The sequence below is a fragment of the Bos grunniens genome, chromosome 27 (assembly GCF_055505025.1).
Source record: "Bos grunniens cultivar Pamir isolate PY7600 chromosome 27, Bosgru_T2T1.0, whole genome shotgun sequence".
Taxonomy (NCBI): domain Eukaryota; kingdom Metazoa; phylum Chordata; class Mammalia; order Artiodactyla; family Bovidae; genus Bos; species Bos grunniens.
Genome location: NC_141191.1, coordinates 17,372,416 through 17,388,346, shown reverse-complemented (window position 1 = coordinate 17,388,346; position 15,931 = coordinate 17,372,416). Strand labels below are relative to the sequence as shown.

The following is a 15,931-nucleotide window of genomic DNA, read 5'->3' as shown; positions in this document are numbered from 1 at the left end:
AACAGATTTTTTTTTAAGTGATAGGGCCAGTGAAGAGGTAACATGGGAAGGAAGAGGATAAGACCTAGAGAAGCAGCTACAGAGGAGAATGAGAGAACACAAGGACCAACTTCATCCATTGAAACCTGGCCATTTTGTATAAGATACTGAACTGAAAGTGCATCCCCAGTCTCCCATCCCCCACACCCCCCCCCACACCCTCACCAACCCTGCTCAGCCTGGGGCTGCCACTGGCAGATCTGATGCTTTATACGGGATATACATAAAAGGCACCACACCACATTAACCGAGCTATCTGCCTCACTATACAACGCATGTATATGAGAATCTATTAAATAAGACTGGATCAGTACTTCCCTGATGTTAAGAATGCTTTAATGGACCGAGACACTTGGATAGCTGTCAACTCAACCTCCAAATACCTCCGAGAAGGAATAGCAAAATAAGAATTTACTGTAAAGCAACTACACTCCAATAAAAATTAATCTCAGAAAAAAAAAAACCAGAAAAACGATACCACTTAATAGAAAAATAAGCATTCATTGTGCACGTTCTACCCCTCCAGTCCCCATTTTCATACCTACCCTCCAACTCGGCAATATTCTTAATGTTAGGAGCAAAATATGTCAAATTAAAGAGTACACTTTGAGATTTTATAACAGTTTCAAACAGTCCTAAACATCTCCTCAGAAACACAGATCAAGAAACAGAGCAATTATTAACAAATACTAGTCATTTATTGATGTAACAGTAGGAAAAGAAGGAAGAGCATTAGAGTCACAGCCTTAAATTTCTTCTAAATGTTTGAGCTATTTGTTCCACACATCTTATATACTTTTTCAAATAATAAGCACTTGATAGTGTATTTTTGGTAGTCAGGACCTGTAAGGTTATTTGTCTTCCAGATGCTAATAGGACTGTACTGAAGCAGTCTTGTAGTTCTTCGTATTTAGTGCTCTAAAATTGGAAAATAAATGCACATTTAATTTGATAGATCTGCGTATTCTTGTAAAAAAAACATTTTGCAATTAAAAGTTAACAATCCAAACAAAACCAAATTTTCTCACTAAAGAAAAAGCTTCATGTATATCAGATATACTTTTAAAATGTAATATAAGAGGGAAAAAATGGTTTATGAGACTAAATACTACTACTACTTTTAAATACTACTTCTCAGAGTTTTAAAATTAGGCTAAAAGAAGCTAAAACTTGATTTAGGATAATATTTGTGATAATGTAAAAAAAAGATATTTCAATAAACTCAAAATACTAAACAAATGATAAACTTCTGAACAATCGATACTTTTTTCCTTTGCTTTAAACATGTGTGCTAGAGCATCATAGAATTTTCTCAGCTCTGTTCTCCGGATAGCCACACAACTTGAAACCACACTCCTCCCCACCCCACACAAAATTCCATTCATTTGAGTGTGAGTGTGTTGAGGAAAATTCTAACTTTACTGTCAGTTCGGTTGTCAAAGGATAAAGGTCAAAGGACATGGAAAAAAGGCTCCACATCTTTGTTTCCCAAATGAATCCTCTACCAACTAGCCTGCAAAAAAATATTCCTATAGACAACAGTTAAACTATATAAATAATGAAGGGCAGCCTTACTTTTGTGACTATAATAATGATGTTCTTACAATCATTATCTACAAGTAATAAAGATGCTAGTGTTTCTACAAAAGGCATATGAATTTGATGTCCTTTTCCCAATCCATTGTATGATTACAATGAAGTTAGAAGTATGTAAGTCAGTCAAATTGGCATTAAAACTTTTTTAGTGAATAGGCAGAAAGGGAATCAAATGAATTATTAGTATTTATGATCTTTCACATATAACAAAAGAATGACAGGCTGTCCTTTTCTAAATTATATTCTGAACTTCTAAGAACTTTTCAGTTTTGAGAGTGCTCAAAACCTAGGAAAGATATGAGTTTTATGATACGTGAATAATATACATATACTTTTCCTCGAAGTATTTTTAATTAATCAGAATATTTCTAGTTCTCATAGAGGGTTATTTAAAAGTTAAAGACAGAATAAGTGTCATTAAGAGTCCACACAATTACTGAGAGTCTGGGGCCTATACAGAGATAACAATTTAATGAGTCAAAAGATCCTTTTAAGAAACAGACAATGTTAATATGTACTGCTAAGTGAAATATATACATATATATATGCATGTATGCATGCTAAGTCACTTCAGTCATGTCTGACTCTTTGTGACTCTATGGACTGTAGCCCACCAGGCTCCTCTGTTCAAGGGATTCTCCAGGCAAGAATACTGGAGTAGGTTGCCATTTGCTTCTCCAGGGGACCTTCCCAACCCAGGGATCGAAAATGTGTCTGTTTGGTACAGATAAATTAAGCTTTTTCAATTGGGAATTTCAGAAGATGGAAAAGAACTTCTACAGGGGAGGGCAGGTATAAAGAAGCAGCTGAGATTTCTATTTTTTTTTTTTTAATTCTCTTTATTACTTTAAAAAAAAAATCACATGCTCCCCACATGAGATTTCTAAAGTCACCCAGATTTGTCAACTTTTAAAAGTATATATAAATAAAAGATAATACTCTGAAGAAATCTAAAAGCAGGAAATAATTTATGGGCTAATATTACTACCTTTTGACATTCAAAGCCATTATACTTTCAATTGGTCTGCTTTTTGGTCCACCTGGCGGATGGAAAACCTTAGCACTTTTGCTGGATAGGCTTTTCAATTTAACCACGTAAGGGTCAGCAGAATGTGAAGGGTAAGGATCAAATGTTCCTGCCTTCATTCCACCAGCCTACAAGTAAAAATGAGACAATTTAATGTGGTTCTGTCAAAATGCTTCTGACAAAAATTAAATGTGAAAAACGGTCATACATATTTGTGTATTGTACATGGAGCTGGTTTTACATTTAAAGAAAACTGTTTATTCTGTTTAATTCAAATACCATCAAAGGGTCTTCCTACCACCAATTTTATGGGTTAAGACACAATAATTCCAAAAGTTCTCTATTAAAATGCATATAGTTATAAGAAGGTAATATTCTAAACTATTGCCAACAGTTAATATATTAGTGAGTTTATCAGATCAGGCTATGAACTACAGAGGATGTGAGTCCATTCCTGAGGGAGTGAGAGCCAGGTCACATGTATTTTGATACAGGAAGAAGTTAGGGTTCAGAACCAGAGGACAAAAGATGAGGCCAGAAGTAAGGTTTATCCAAAAGGAAGCCTGGCACAAGACGAGTTCAGTAAACATCAGTAAATGATGGGGAAGATACTGAAAAAAAAGTTTTTAATAAAAATAAAGGAAAAGCACATAGAAAAAGAGAGTAAGAGGCAAACATAACCCACAATCAGTCCTCCACACCAGCAAGGTCTGCATCCTCAAATTCATCCAATCTCAGGGTGAAAATATTTTTTAAATGAAGAATTCCAGAAAGTTCCCCAAAAGAAAAGTTGAACTTGACATGCACAGGAAACTATTTACATAGTATTTGCATTGTATTAGATATTGTAAGTAGTCTAGAGATGATTTACATTATACAGGAGGATGTGCAAAGGTTACACACACATACTAGGCCATTTTATGTAAAGGACCTGAGCATCCTTGAATTTTGGTATTCTGGGGGTAGCGGGCAGTGGTCTTGAAACCAATCCCCCATTGATACTGAGGAATAACTGTACTATACGTTGTACTTTTCTTATAATCTATTAAGAGAAGTCAATCATTTTTGACCTATATGCAAAACAAACAGTTACTTTGACTTTTTAAACTGATACATATTAACAGGATTTTCATCATATATGGTCACCAAGAAAACTCTATTCAATCACAATAATCCATTTAATTAGGCATCCTTTCTCTTACAGTGTCTAAGCCAGATATATAAGAAAATGTGATTTATTTGAAAGATATGGTTGTTATTTTTCAAGTTATCAAGATTGAGACATATGGATTAGTTTAAAAGCAACAAATAATAAGGAATCTAAAGAAAATACAGTTGATTAATTGATGTAAAAGCAAAACAGATGAATAGAAAATGGAAAAATATATATGGTAAGTAAACCAACTCACCAGATGATGCTTAAAAAATTAACAGGTAAATCTATATTATAAAGATTGAGAAATAGGTGGAAGAAATTTATACATACATGGAATATCAAAAACTGTAAGATAATATTTTTTTACACCTCTACATTGACAAATTTGAAAACCTGAATTAAATGAATGGTTCTCAAAGAAAAATATTGTCAAAGTGACTCAGAGAGAGGACACCTACAGAAAATAGATGGACATCATGTAAGAAATTAAGCTCAGAACATTTACTATGAGAAGTCTTTTAAATTTTCAAGGAAAAGATATATTTGATGCTATTAAACTCTTACTTTAAGATGCTAGCATCTACTTATATCAAAATAGAACAAGGAATGTAAAAAATACAAACCAGTCACAACACTTATAATAATTGATACAAAAATACTTAATAAAATATTAACAAATAAAACACAGTATCACACTTAAAGATTAATACAACACAGTCAAGTGAGAATCACTTCAAGAAATCTATTACTTTTACTCACCTTATAATAAGTTAATGGAGAAAAACATAGATGGTCTAGAGAGATTATACTAAAACATTCAACATAATTCTACAAACATTCCTGATTTAGTCTTATTTATTTAAACATGAACGCTAGAGGTACTCCCATGATCCCCATATCATGTCTAAACACTGGGCACAAGCATGACATGAGAGAGAGAAATATTGGAAAGGAAGGAGCAAAGTTATTTGCAGATAATATAATCATATATCTAAAGATCCAAAGAGAATCAATGAAATACCTATTAGAATATAAAATTTAATAAAGTGCCAGTTACTTTAAAAAAATCAGATGTTTTAATAAGAACAAATAATATAAGGGGATTGATGGGGAAAAGAAACTATTGACCAGGACCTTAAAATAAGAATAAATATGATACATAAATCTATGTGAAACAAAATATAAAAATCTACAAGACAAATAAAGGTTTCTGTAAGTAGCTTAATTCTAGATAAGAAGATTCAAAGTATAAAAATGCTAATACAATCTAAAATCTAAAGATCTCAATTTAGAGCAAAACACCAAAGGTCTTTTTTCCTCAGAACTTCACAAAATAATTCCAAAGTTCTAAATAATACTACTGGAAAACAGTCATATAAACTTATTTTAAGAATAAGAAGAGACTAGACCACCCAATATTAAAATGCAATAATAATTAAAAATAGTTTGGTACTGATAGAAATAAATATCAATTAAATAGAATGAAAATTCAGGGGGAAAAAAACACTAAAACTGGGAATTTTTATTTGATAAAGTGGCATTTCAAAACAGGGGTGTTAATTATTCTATCTGTGAGATCAGGAACAATTGGCTCTTTAAAAAAATTTTTTACTTAAGTCCAAGTATAATAAGCTGCACCCATTTTAAGTTTACAGATTCTGTGAGTTTTGACAGATGTGGTTTTTCCAGTAGTTATGTATGGATGTGAGAGTTGGACTATGAAGAAAGCTGAGTGCTGAAGAATTGATGCTTTTGAACTGTGGTGTTGGAGAAGACTCTTGAGAGTCCCTTGGACTGCCAGGAGATCCAACCAGTCATCCTAAATGAACACCCTGGGTGTTCATTGGAAGGACTGATGTTGAAGCTGAAACTCCAATACTTCGGCCACCTGATGCAAAGAGCTGACTCATTTGAAAAGACCCTGATGCTGGGAAAGATTGAGGGCAGGAGGAGAAGGGGACAACAGAGGATGAGATGGTTGGATGGCATCACTGACTCAATGGATATGAGTTTGAGTAAACTCTGGGAGTTGGTGATGGACAGGGAGGCCTGGCGTGCTGCAGTCCATGGGGTCGCAAAGAGTCAGACACATCTGAGCGACTGAACTGACTGGCTGATACACCCTTGAAACCACAAAGGCAATCAAGCTATGGAACACATCCTCCCCTCAAAGCATCCTTCTGTCCATAAAACTGAATTTTGAAAAAGATAAAAGCTCGATCCTTACCTTGTTCTTACCATCAAAATATATTCCAGATGAAAATTTAAATGCAAAAAGATAAAACTAGTTAAGAAATCAAGAATGCATATTTCACTAACGTTGCTGGGAAGGAAAGTTATTCTGAGAATGACACAAACTCAGCACAGAGGACTGACAAAATCATTATTTTATGTGTTTTTATCATTATAAAGTTTATAGTTTATAATGATAAATCATTATTGCTATTTCTGAATAGAACAGAATATTATAACCAAAGTCAAAGACTCAACAGACTAGAAAAATTATTTTCAACAAAAATGATAAAACAATATCCTTAATATATGAAAAGATCTTACAGATCAATATGAAAAAGACAAATATCTTAATTGAACATTTGCAAGAAAAGGAACACACAATTCACAGAAAAAAAAACTAAGGTATAAACTAAGTCTATAAACTATAAGGGAGATTTTGATTTTTATTCACACTTGTAAACCTCAGCAGAAGGGAGACACTTAATTTTAACCACCCTTCAAAAACTAAAGATGGCCTAACTTTTTATGGTTTTGAGAAAAACTATACCTAAGATATAGACAGGTGCTTAGAAAATTCATTGTAAATTAAAATACTTTAGAGATGAGTAATAATTATTTCAGCAATACATGAACCGTGAACTTCTAAAACCAGTTCAAGCTGGTTTTAGAAAAGGCAAAGGAACCAGAGATCAAATTGCCAACATCCGCTGGATCATGGAAAAAGCAAGAGAGTTCCAGAAAAATATCTATTTCTGCTTTATGGACTATGCCAAAGCCTTTGACTGTGTGGATCACAATAAACTGTGGAAAATTCTGAAAGAGATGGGAATACCAGACCACCTGACCTGCCTCTTGAGAAATCAGTATACAGGTCAGGAAGCAACAGTTAGAACTGGACATGAAACAAGAGACTGGTTCCAAATAGGAAAAGGAGTACGTCAAGGCTGTATATTGTTACGCTGCTTATTTAACTTATATGCAGAGTACATCATGAGAAACGCTGGACTGGAAGAAACACAAGCTGGAATCAAGATTGCCGGGAAAAATATCAATAACAGATATGCAGATGACACCACCCTTATGGCAGAAAGTGAAGAGGAACTAAAAAGCCTCTTGAGGAAAGTGAAAGTGGAGAGTGAAAAAGTTGGCTTAAAGCTCAACATTCAGAAAACGAAGATCATGGCATCTGGTCCCACCACTTCATGGGAAATAGATGGGGAAACAGTGGAAACAGTGTCAGACTTTATTTTGTGGGCTCCAAAATCACTGCAGATGGTGACTGCAGCCATGAAATTAAAAGACGCTTACTCCTTGGAAGGAAAGTTATGACCAACCTAGATAGCATATTCAAAAGCAGAGACATTACTTTGCCAACAAAGGTCCGTCTAGTCAAGGCTATGGTTTTTCCTGTGGTCATGTATGGATGTGAGAGTTGGACTGTGAAGAAGGCTGAGTGCCGAAGAATTGATGCTTTTGAACTGTAGTGTTGGAGAAGATTCTTAAGAGTCCCTTGGACTGCAAGGAGATCCAACCAGTCCATTCTGCGGAGATCAGTCCTGGGATTTCTTTGGAAGGAATGATGCTAAAGCTGAAACTCCAGTACTTTGGCCACCTCATGCGAAGAGTTGACTCATTGGAAAAGAGTCTGATGCTGGGAGGGATTGGGGGCAGGAGGAGAAGGGGACAACAGAGGATGAGATGGCTGGATGGCATCACTGACTCGATGGACTTGAGTCTGAGTGAACTCCGGGAGTTGGTGATGGACAGGGAGGCCTGGCGTGCTGCAATTCATTGGGTCGCAAAGAGTTGGACACAACTGAGAGACTGAACTGAACTGAACTGAATAATTATTTCATAAGGGCATCATTATTCCTTACGGTATCCACACTCTATGACTTATCATAATTTCATCAAAACGGGTTCCATGATTCATGGCATGAATATAAACAAATGGGAAATGAAATAATATGACAGCAAGAGGCAACATTTCTATATGATGCTTAATATTTTTTCATTCTAAAAACTTTAACTTGCCTTTTTGCCAGGAGAAGAGGGCTTAAAAGGGTTTCCAACTGTTTCTTTCTTCTCTACTTTTTTAATTGGTGGTAAAGGTTTCTCAGACATGTAAGGATTGGTATCAAAATATTCCCTTGGGTAAAGATTTAATTTGAAAGCTGTCCCTTTAAGTAAACGACGATGTTCTTCATTCTCTTTCTGTAAATTAAGGAGTTTGAAATTATATTAGATAGCAAAAATCACTAAACACTGCAAGTAACAAAGTTAATTTAACTTTAAATTTTAATATAAGCATGTAGATTGTTTAAGTATATACTGCTGGGTTCACTTTTTTAAAACATTCCTTTGCTATGTTCTATTTTTATGATACAAAAGATATGCTTAGGAAGAAGCACAGCTATGATTGTTCATCTTGAATATAAACTTATTTGATGTATATAGATATATCACTTGAGCAAATCTTTATTAACTTTCTATAATATGATATAATGCATTAAAAATAAAAGTCAGTTTCTAGTTCAAGCCCTAACTCCTTCCTGCTTTCTAGCATTTCCCAGGGACACTGGGAAAGTTACTGACCCTTTCAGTGTCACATTTTCTTCAATTATAAATGACGATCGTAACATTCCCCCGACCCTTAATGCTGCGACAAAGATTAAATGTGATTATGTATTCAAAGTACCTGGCACACGGTAGGCCTTCAAAAAAAAGTCAGCTTTTCTCCTAAGAATAAGGAATACTTACTTTTTAAATTACAACACTTTTATGTTACAATATTATTTTAGGAAATTCAGGGACATAAAATTTCTGACTTATGAATAGTAAGTTCTAAATGTGGAATGAAAGAGTTTTATTCTAAAGAGAGAAAAGTATCTTATATCCATAAACTTAGGATGAAAGATTAATTACTAAGCTATTGATAAAACTGCCTTGTACGTATTTATATCTTAGGTATCATTCCTATAGAATATATTATTCTATTCTATGTAAAAAGTAGTTTACATAGAATCTTATATAAAGTGAAGAGTCCATACTAGAAACAAGAGGTGACTATTTTCAAGTGACCAAGGTTTATCAATTTAACAGAAAACTTTTCCTGGGTTTGGACATGCCCATTTGCAAAACTGGCCACTATCCTTCTATCTTGTGTGTGCACGCATGCTAAGTCACTTCAGTCGTGTCCGACTCTGTGCGACACTATGGATTATAGCCCACTAGGCTCCTCTATCCATGGGGATTCTTCAGGCAAGAATACTGGAGTGGGTTGCCATGCCCTCCTCCATCTATCTCACTGCCATTTAAAGTCACCACAGCCAAAATTATTGAAGACTGCATGCTGAAAAAAAAATGAAAATTTAAAAGCTTATATCCTTCTCTAGTCTCCACTTCCTCCCTTCTCCCCAACACTCTTCCATTCTGTTCACTCACCATAATGGCCTGATCAGCCCAAAAGGACTACCACTACTTTCTTAGGCGCAAAATATTAGGGTGTGTTGGGAATACAGCTAAGGATTAGGATACAATGCTTAGAATCAAAACAGAGCAGAGTTGATCGGGCCACACTGACAGAAGTCTCACAGCTAGTTTAGAGAGATGGAAGATAAACTATGGCAGGAATTAAAGCTCAGCCAGGGAATCTAAAATCAAAATGGTAAAATTATTACAATTCCTAAACATCAATCTGCCATTGCCCACATAACACAAATAGATAAAACAAAATAAACCCTAATTGGATCACAAGTGAATTCTCTAAGTCAACTAAATAAGAGAAAGATTGAAATAAGTTACAGGAGATTCCTTTACCTTGTTATTTAGTTTTGCTGCATCATAGAGATCAGAAGAGTGTGAAAACTGCTTACCTATGGTAATATTTGCATAGCTAAGGAAGGAAAATAATGATGATGACTTCAGGGTTCAGAAATTAAATTTTTTAAATTCAAAACAAATGATATGAAAGTATTGGAATATCTTACCCATATCCAGTTCCTTTCTTTCCTGGGTTTGTGTATAAATTCTTTCCAGGTGGCTCATATTTTTCTTTGGGTTTAGACTGAGCACTGAAAAACGGGACTGGTCCCCCTATGGTTCCATAGTAACTTCCTAATCCACAGCTTAAATACAGTGTAACGAGAACAAAAAGAAGCAAGTTCAAATAGTGAACTTTGTGTTATATGTATTTCACCAAAATTTATAAAATATTATTGAAAGAAGAGCAAAATATACGCAGTAGATTTGACTTGCCTAACTTTGGTAAGAAAAAAAAAACTCTTTTGTTATTTTTTTAATCTACTTTTCCCTATTATTCAAAGTCAAAAATTCCATTTTAAATGTTCTACATAAACAAAGCTTTAGTAATCTCTAGGAGGTTAGAAGAGTTTACATTAGTTCAATTAACCACAAGAATAAATAGACCCTTTGTGTGTTCTTCCGCTGTGTTTTTTCTAAAGTTATTTTTTATGTAAGCATAGTTTATTGACAATATTATATTAGTTCCAGGGGATGGGAAAGTTGAACACAAAAAAAGTTGTTTAAAGGATAAAATACATATGTTACATGAAAAAGAAATAAAGTAGTAGCCCCAAAAATACACATTGGAATTTACATCTACGAAGAAAAGAAAGAAACCCAAAAAAAGTAGTAATAATAATAATAAATAGTTCACACTTCTCCAAAGTGTACAAAGGTAGGAAAAGATAAACTATAATAACAGAAAAGAAGACATTCTCTACTTTTAATAAAGACAATTTAACTTGGAAGACTGAAGCTTTACTAATCTCAAAATCACAAATAAGCACAAAATTATTTTTCAACTAATCCTCATCTGTCATAAACTCTAGATTGAGAGTCAATGTTACTGAGTGTGAATTAACATCATATTATAAAACTCAGCTATAGTATATCATATAGATTATATGATTTTATCAGTTTAAGGATTTAAAGGTTAAAGAAAAAGAAACTTATCCTGACAATTTTTACAACTAAAATACCGTTAAGCCCCTACATGTAACTTCATCATGATTTTTAAACAATGTACCTTTGATAAATTATCCTTTTTACCCAAAAAAGATTTCTCCTAATTTCACATTTTTTATTTATACTTTTTTAAAGTTTTAAAAAGCAGAAAAAATAGTCAAGGCCACAAACTTGATGACCCAAGGCAATTTTTTTTCTAGTCTGACTATTGCAAAATTTTCAACTAAAACTTATTTTCATTATTTAGTTGGTTTTATTAGTATAAACTGATAGAAAATAGTGACATAGATGACTAAAAATTTAATGTGACAATGAGAATCTACTTAATCAATTACCCCGCAACTTAAATCACCCAATATAATTGTCTCCATCTAACACAAACTTAACCTAAAAGTCACACTTTAAAAAATGAGTCATACATAAGTAAGTCCTACAGAAAAATCAATAATTTAGGCTGGAGGAGAGAGAGTGATGCAGGAGATAGATTTAAGATTTTCTCCCCAATACTTACGGCTTTTTCTCTCCATTACTAGGGAGGAACGCTTTGCTTAGATTTTTCTTGGCTTCTTCCATCATGTACCGTCTCCTCACTTGATTCGGATTGACATAGCTTTCACCTTCAAAAATCCTTACAAAATGGGGGTCAAAATAACCTGCCTGGAGATTGGACATTTCTTTGGATCCCCCGGGTAGAATCTGTCTATTTTTGCTTGCAGATTCATTAAAAGGTCCTTTAAAGATAAAATAGGAATATGACAATTTTGAGCTCACCATTAATAAAAGGACATGAAAAATAATAGAAAACTTTCCTGATCCTTGCCACTAGAACACCAGGGCAACAGAGAAAAGTTTCAAAATGTGACTCGAGCCATTGAGTTTTGAGCTCTTAAATGCTGTTTCAAAATGGTCACTGAAAGATCCATATCAAAGGCTTCACTGACAGTAAGAACTAAGGCATTTCCATTAAAACATTTTAATAATTAGATTGAGATTCTCTTAAACTCTGAATCTGAGAGCTGGAAGAGGCCTTACAGGTTACTGAACCCAATGCTTTCCCATAGGAAACTGTTTTGCATCTTGCCTTTTTAACAATTTATCTTAGAGATGTTCCATATCAGCATATTCTTTTTTATTGTTTTATTTACGACTCTTCTAAAAATCTCTCAGGTATTTATTTGGCACTTCATTTTCAAGAAAGTGATCATGGATGGCCATTTTAGATGTAAATGTAAATGCTATTTGTATAGTAGTGTCCCAACTAAGGGAAAAAAAAAAGCCAATGGTTCAGTCCCTTCATGGTTGTGATTCCCTTTTTGGGCTTTCCAGGTAGGGTGCCAGTGCTAAAGAATCTGCCTGCCAATGCAGGAGCGACAGGAGATTGGGGCGATTCCTGGGTCCAGAAGACTCCCTGGAGAAGGAAATGGCAACTCACTCTAGTATTCTTGTCTGAGAAATCCCACAGACAGAGGAGCCTGGAGGGCTACAGTCCATGGGCTTGCAAAAGAGTCGAACACAACTTAGCGATTAGACAACAACAAACAAACAAACAAAAATTCTGGAAGAAAACTGCCAGGCACCTTGAAAATAAATACAAATACCTATGAGGAGAATATATGAAAGTAGGATAGTCCAAGAAAACGAGCTTCCTGATCTTACAAAAAAAAAGATCTCTTACCGCTACTAAAATTTCACAGGTGTTTTCAACTTTATACCTAAAGCTTTAAAATACAGACCATTTAAAAAGATCATTTAACAAACATTAAAATCAAAATTTTATAGAGGGAACATCCACTCTTAGGCTGTAAAGAAAACCAAATTATACTTACGATTAAACTGTGACACATATTTATCCCCCACAGTGATATATTCCATCTCACTGAAGAGGCCAATCCTCTCCATATCCGTCTTCCCTCCTTCCGCAGGCATGGCTGCTCCCTGTTGGCTGGGTGCTCTATGCTGGTGACTTCAGCGGGTTTCTTAGTGCTACTTCTACAGCAAAATTCTACTCTACACTGAAAAATACAGGAGAAAATTTAGGGAAAAGGTGATTCTAACTTTCAGTCCAAAACAGTTTCAGTCCAAACTATGAGTGTTAACATGCACATAGTTACATCATAAAACAACAGTCCCAAGCTATACATGGGGAAAGAATCTACTTTGTGGAGCCTAGGGGGAATAACAGAGACTCAAAATTATCACCACGAACCTTCCCCTTGAGTCTCCAGCTGAAATATCCACAAATTACAAAGAAATGTTTATCTGTGGCACTGCCATTCATCCGTCACAAACAGTAATATTATGACGGTACAGTGTGGTATAAACACTGTATAAACAACATCCTTCTTTTGAGAAGTTCAAAGCTGACTGAAAGATCTTAATTATATAAGGCAGTCGTTTTTAGTTTAAACCCTTCTATCTAAACATACTACATTGTCCCTTGTATTAAAAATTATAACTTACTTTTACAGAATGCACAACACACCTAGGCATTACCCTATAGTTCTTGAATTTTTTCAAGTTTAAATGTATATAACAAATGTGCCACTTGGCAAAATCAGTTCACAACGGGGATAGGAAGAGAGGACAATTGACTAAGCAAGATAAACACGAAGAACAGCAAAACAAAAGCTACAAGGAATTCAGAGTATTTGTTATAGAGCAGACTGCAACTATGAGTTCTTGAAATATCACTCTAAATATGCAACTACGTTTTCAGATGTTTCCTTTAATTAGATACGTTCTAAAAAGTTGGACCAATGAGCTAAGAATACTTGCCTCCATTTCATGGTAATATTTTTGAAGCCAACTATATCTAGATACTGGACACATAGGTTGATGATTAAAACAAACATTGGTTTACACTTCCCAGTTTATAATCCAAGGTAAGAAACTTCTGCCTTGAATTTAGAGCAAGCTGTTTCAATGACAGGATTGCCTATTTGAATCTGTGGCTCATCCTCTCCTCCTCCTTGCCATCCTGCCCCTGATCACCTATGCTTTAAAACTAAAAGTCAGTCAGTTGGAGGGCACTAATTCAATTTGTTTCATGTTTCAAGGCTCCATCTCCACTGCAACCTTAAAGTCTTCCTGTGCTGCTACAGGGGCTCAAATCCTTCAAATGGCTCATAAGGCCACTATCACCCTCACCTGTCACCACGGGAACCCCTCTCCCTGGAACCTAAGCTCCAACTGTCTTTCAGTTCTCAAGTCGGCCTCTCTCCAACCACAGGACACTAGCACATGCTGTTTCACTTTCGGCAGGTACTTTACTGTGCCTACCCCTTTCCTTCCTCAATAAATACTGATCCTTCTGATTGTTTAGCTCATTCTTCACTTCCTTAATTCACTTCATCATAGCGCCATGTACTTCCCTCTCCAAGCCCTGATCATGGATGCTTATTTTATATTGGGTTATTTTACATTCACCTTGTAGGGATCTTAAATTAACTGCTGTTTTCCCTCACTTGGTTTTTCTAGTGGTCATGTATGGATGTGAGAGTTGGACTATAAAGAAAGCTGAGCACCGAAGAATTGATGCTTTTAAACTGTGGTGTTGGAGAAGACTCTTGAAGTCCTTTGGACTGCAAGGAAATCCAACTAGCCCATCCTAAAGGAGATCAGTCCTGGGTGTTCATTGGAAGGACTGATGTTGAGGCTGAAACTCCAATACTTTGGCCACCACATGTGAAGAGCTGACTCATTGGAAAAGACCCTGATGCTGGGAAAGATTGAGGGCAGGAGAAGGGGACAACAGAGGATGAGACGGTTGGCTGGCATCATTGACTCGATGGACATGGATTTGGGTGGACTCTGGGAGTTGGTGATGGATAGGGAGGCCCGGCGTGCTGCAGTTCATGGGGTCGCAAAGAGTTGGACATGATTGAGCGACTGAACTGAACTGAATTGTAAGGATCTTGAATTAACTGCTGTTTTCCCTCACTAAATTGTGGGCTCCAGGAAGATAGGAACCACCCAACGAAGTGTGACACAGAGGATAGAAAGGAAAGGGAACAAAAGGGGAGTTTTTGCCTTGAATTTTTCCACTACAGGGAGGCCTGGCGTACTGTGATTCGTGGGGTCACAAAGAGTCGGACACGACTGAGTGACTGAACTGAACTAACTCTTCTTGAACAGCACTGGCAAAATCACTCATTCACTTATTTAACGTTTTGCAAAACCCTCCTGAGTAGGGCTTGCTGGTAGAAGTTATAAAACTGAGATTTTAAAAGGCATAGATACTGCTGTTAGGGAGCTTATCTTGTCTTAGACAAGGCAAGTATAACACAGTGGAACACGGCAAGTACCCTTCCAAAGTTATAGATAAAGTTCCCTAGGGGATGAAGGAGGGACAGAAAACTTCTGGGGAAAATGATGTCCCATTAGGGAAACAGAGGTTCAGAGTAGCTAGGTATCTAAAAGACAGTACCTGATGGCTGCGAGTACCAAGTCGCCTCGGAGAAGGGTACAAAGATCAGAGATCAGATTGTCCCAGCTCCAGTCCAAGCCAAGCTGCAGGAGCGACCAGCGCCACGAAGCAGCCCCCGCGCGAGCTATTCCCGCGCTGGACCTAGCCACGCAGCCGGTCCGCACGCTCGCCTAGCCGCGGAGACCTTCTGCGGCGCGTTGCCCCGGCTACGGGAGAATCCATTCCGAGAATGACTGTTGCGGGAGGCTCGGTGGAGGGTTCGCATACGGATCGAGGAAGACACAAACAGAAAGACGTCAAGAAGATGCGGAGGACCTGCATCCATCATTCGTTAAGACTTTCGCTCCCCGCCCCGTTATCCCCCCGCGAGATCTGGCGTGGTGGTACGCCCCGTGACGCACGCCGCAGGGCATGTTGGGAACGGTAGTCGGCCCTCCCAAATCCCGCCCTCCGGCGGAACCAC

The 15,931-nt window shown here is 36.3% G+C and overlaps 1 protein-coding gene across 2 annotated transcripts; it reads right to left on the bottom strand.

Annotated features, from left to right (window-relative positions):
* Positions 1-715: 715 nt before the first annotated feature.
* Positions 716-15,650, bottom strand: CFAP96 (cilia and flagella associated protein 96). Of its 2 annotated transcripts, XM_086380066.1 has the most exons (8): positions 15,469-15,650; positions 12,869-13,054; positions 11,554-11,773; positions 10,043-10,180; positions 9,873-9,948; positions 8,088-8,267; positions 2,624-2,790; positions 716-957 (listed from the first exon to the last, which is right to left on the bottom strand). In XM_086380066.1, the coding sequence occupies exons 2-8, from the start codon at positions 12,966-12,968 to the stop codon at positions 909-911; spliced, it is 930 nt and encodes a 309-aa protein (XP_086236192.1). In that variant the 5' UTR covers positions 12,969-13,054; positions 15,469-15,650; the 3' UTR covers positions 716-908. The 2 variants fall into 2 exon arrangements, with proteins under 2 accessions (XP_086236192.1, XP_086236191.1); XM_086380065.1 differs by lacking the exons at positions 716-957; positions 2,624-2,790; positions 9,873-9,948 and having other exon boundaries at positions 8,040-8,267.
* Positions 15,651-15,931: the final 281 nt, after the last annotated feature.

Excerpts from the sequence above, each read along its gene's own strand:
- CFAP96 (XM_086380066.1), bottom strand. The coding sequence starts at position 12,968 with ATGCCTGCGGAAGGAGGGAAGACGGATATGGAGAGGATTGGCCTCTTC. Across the intron at positions 9,949-10,042 it reads AAGAAAGGAACTGGATATGG|CTATGCAAATATTACCATAG; the intron begins GTAAGATATTCC and ends TTCCTTCCTTAG. Across the intron at positions 958-2,623 it reads ATGGCTTTGAATGTCAAAAG|AGCACTAAATACGAAGAACT; the intron begins GTAGTAATATTA and ends TTCCAATTTTAG.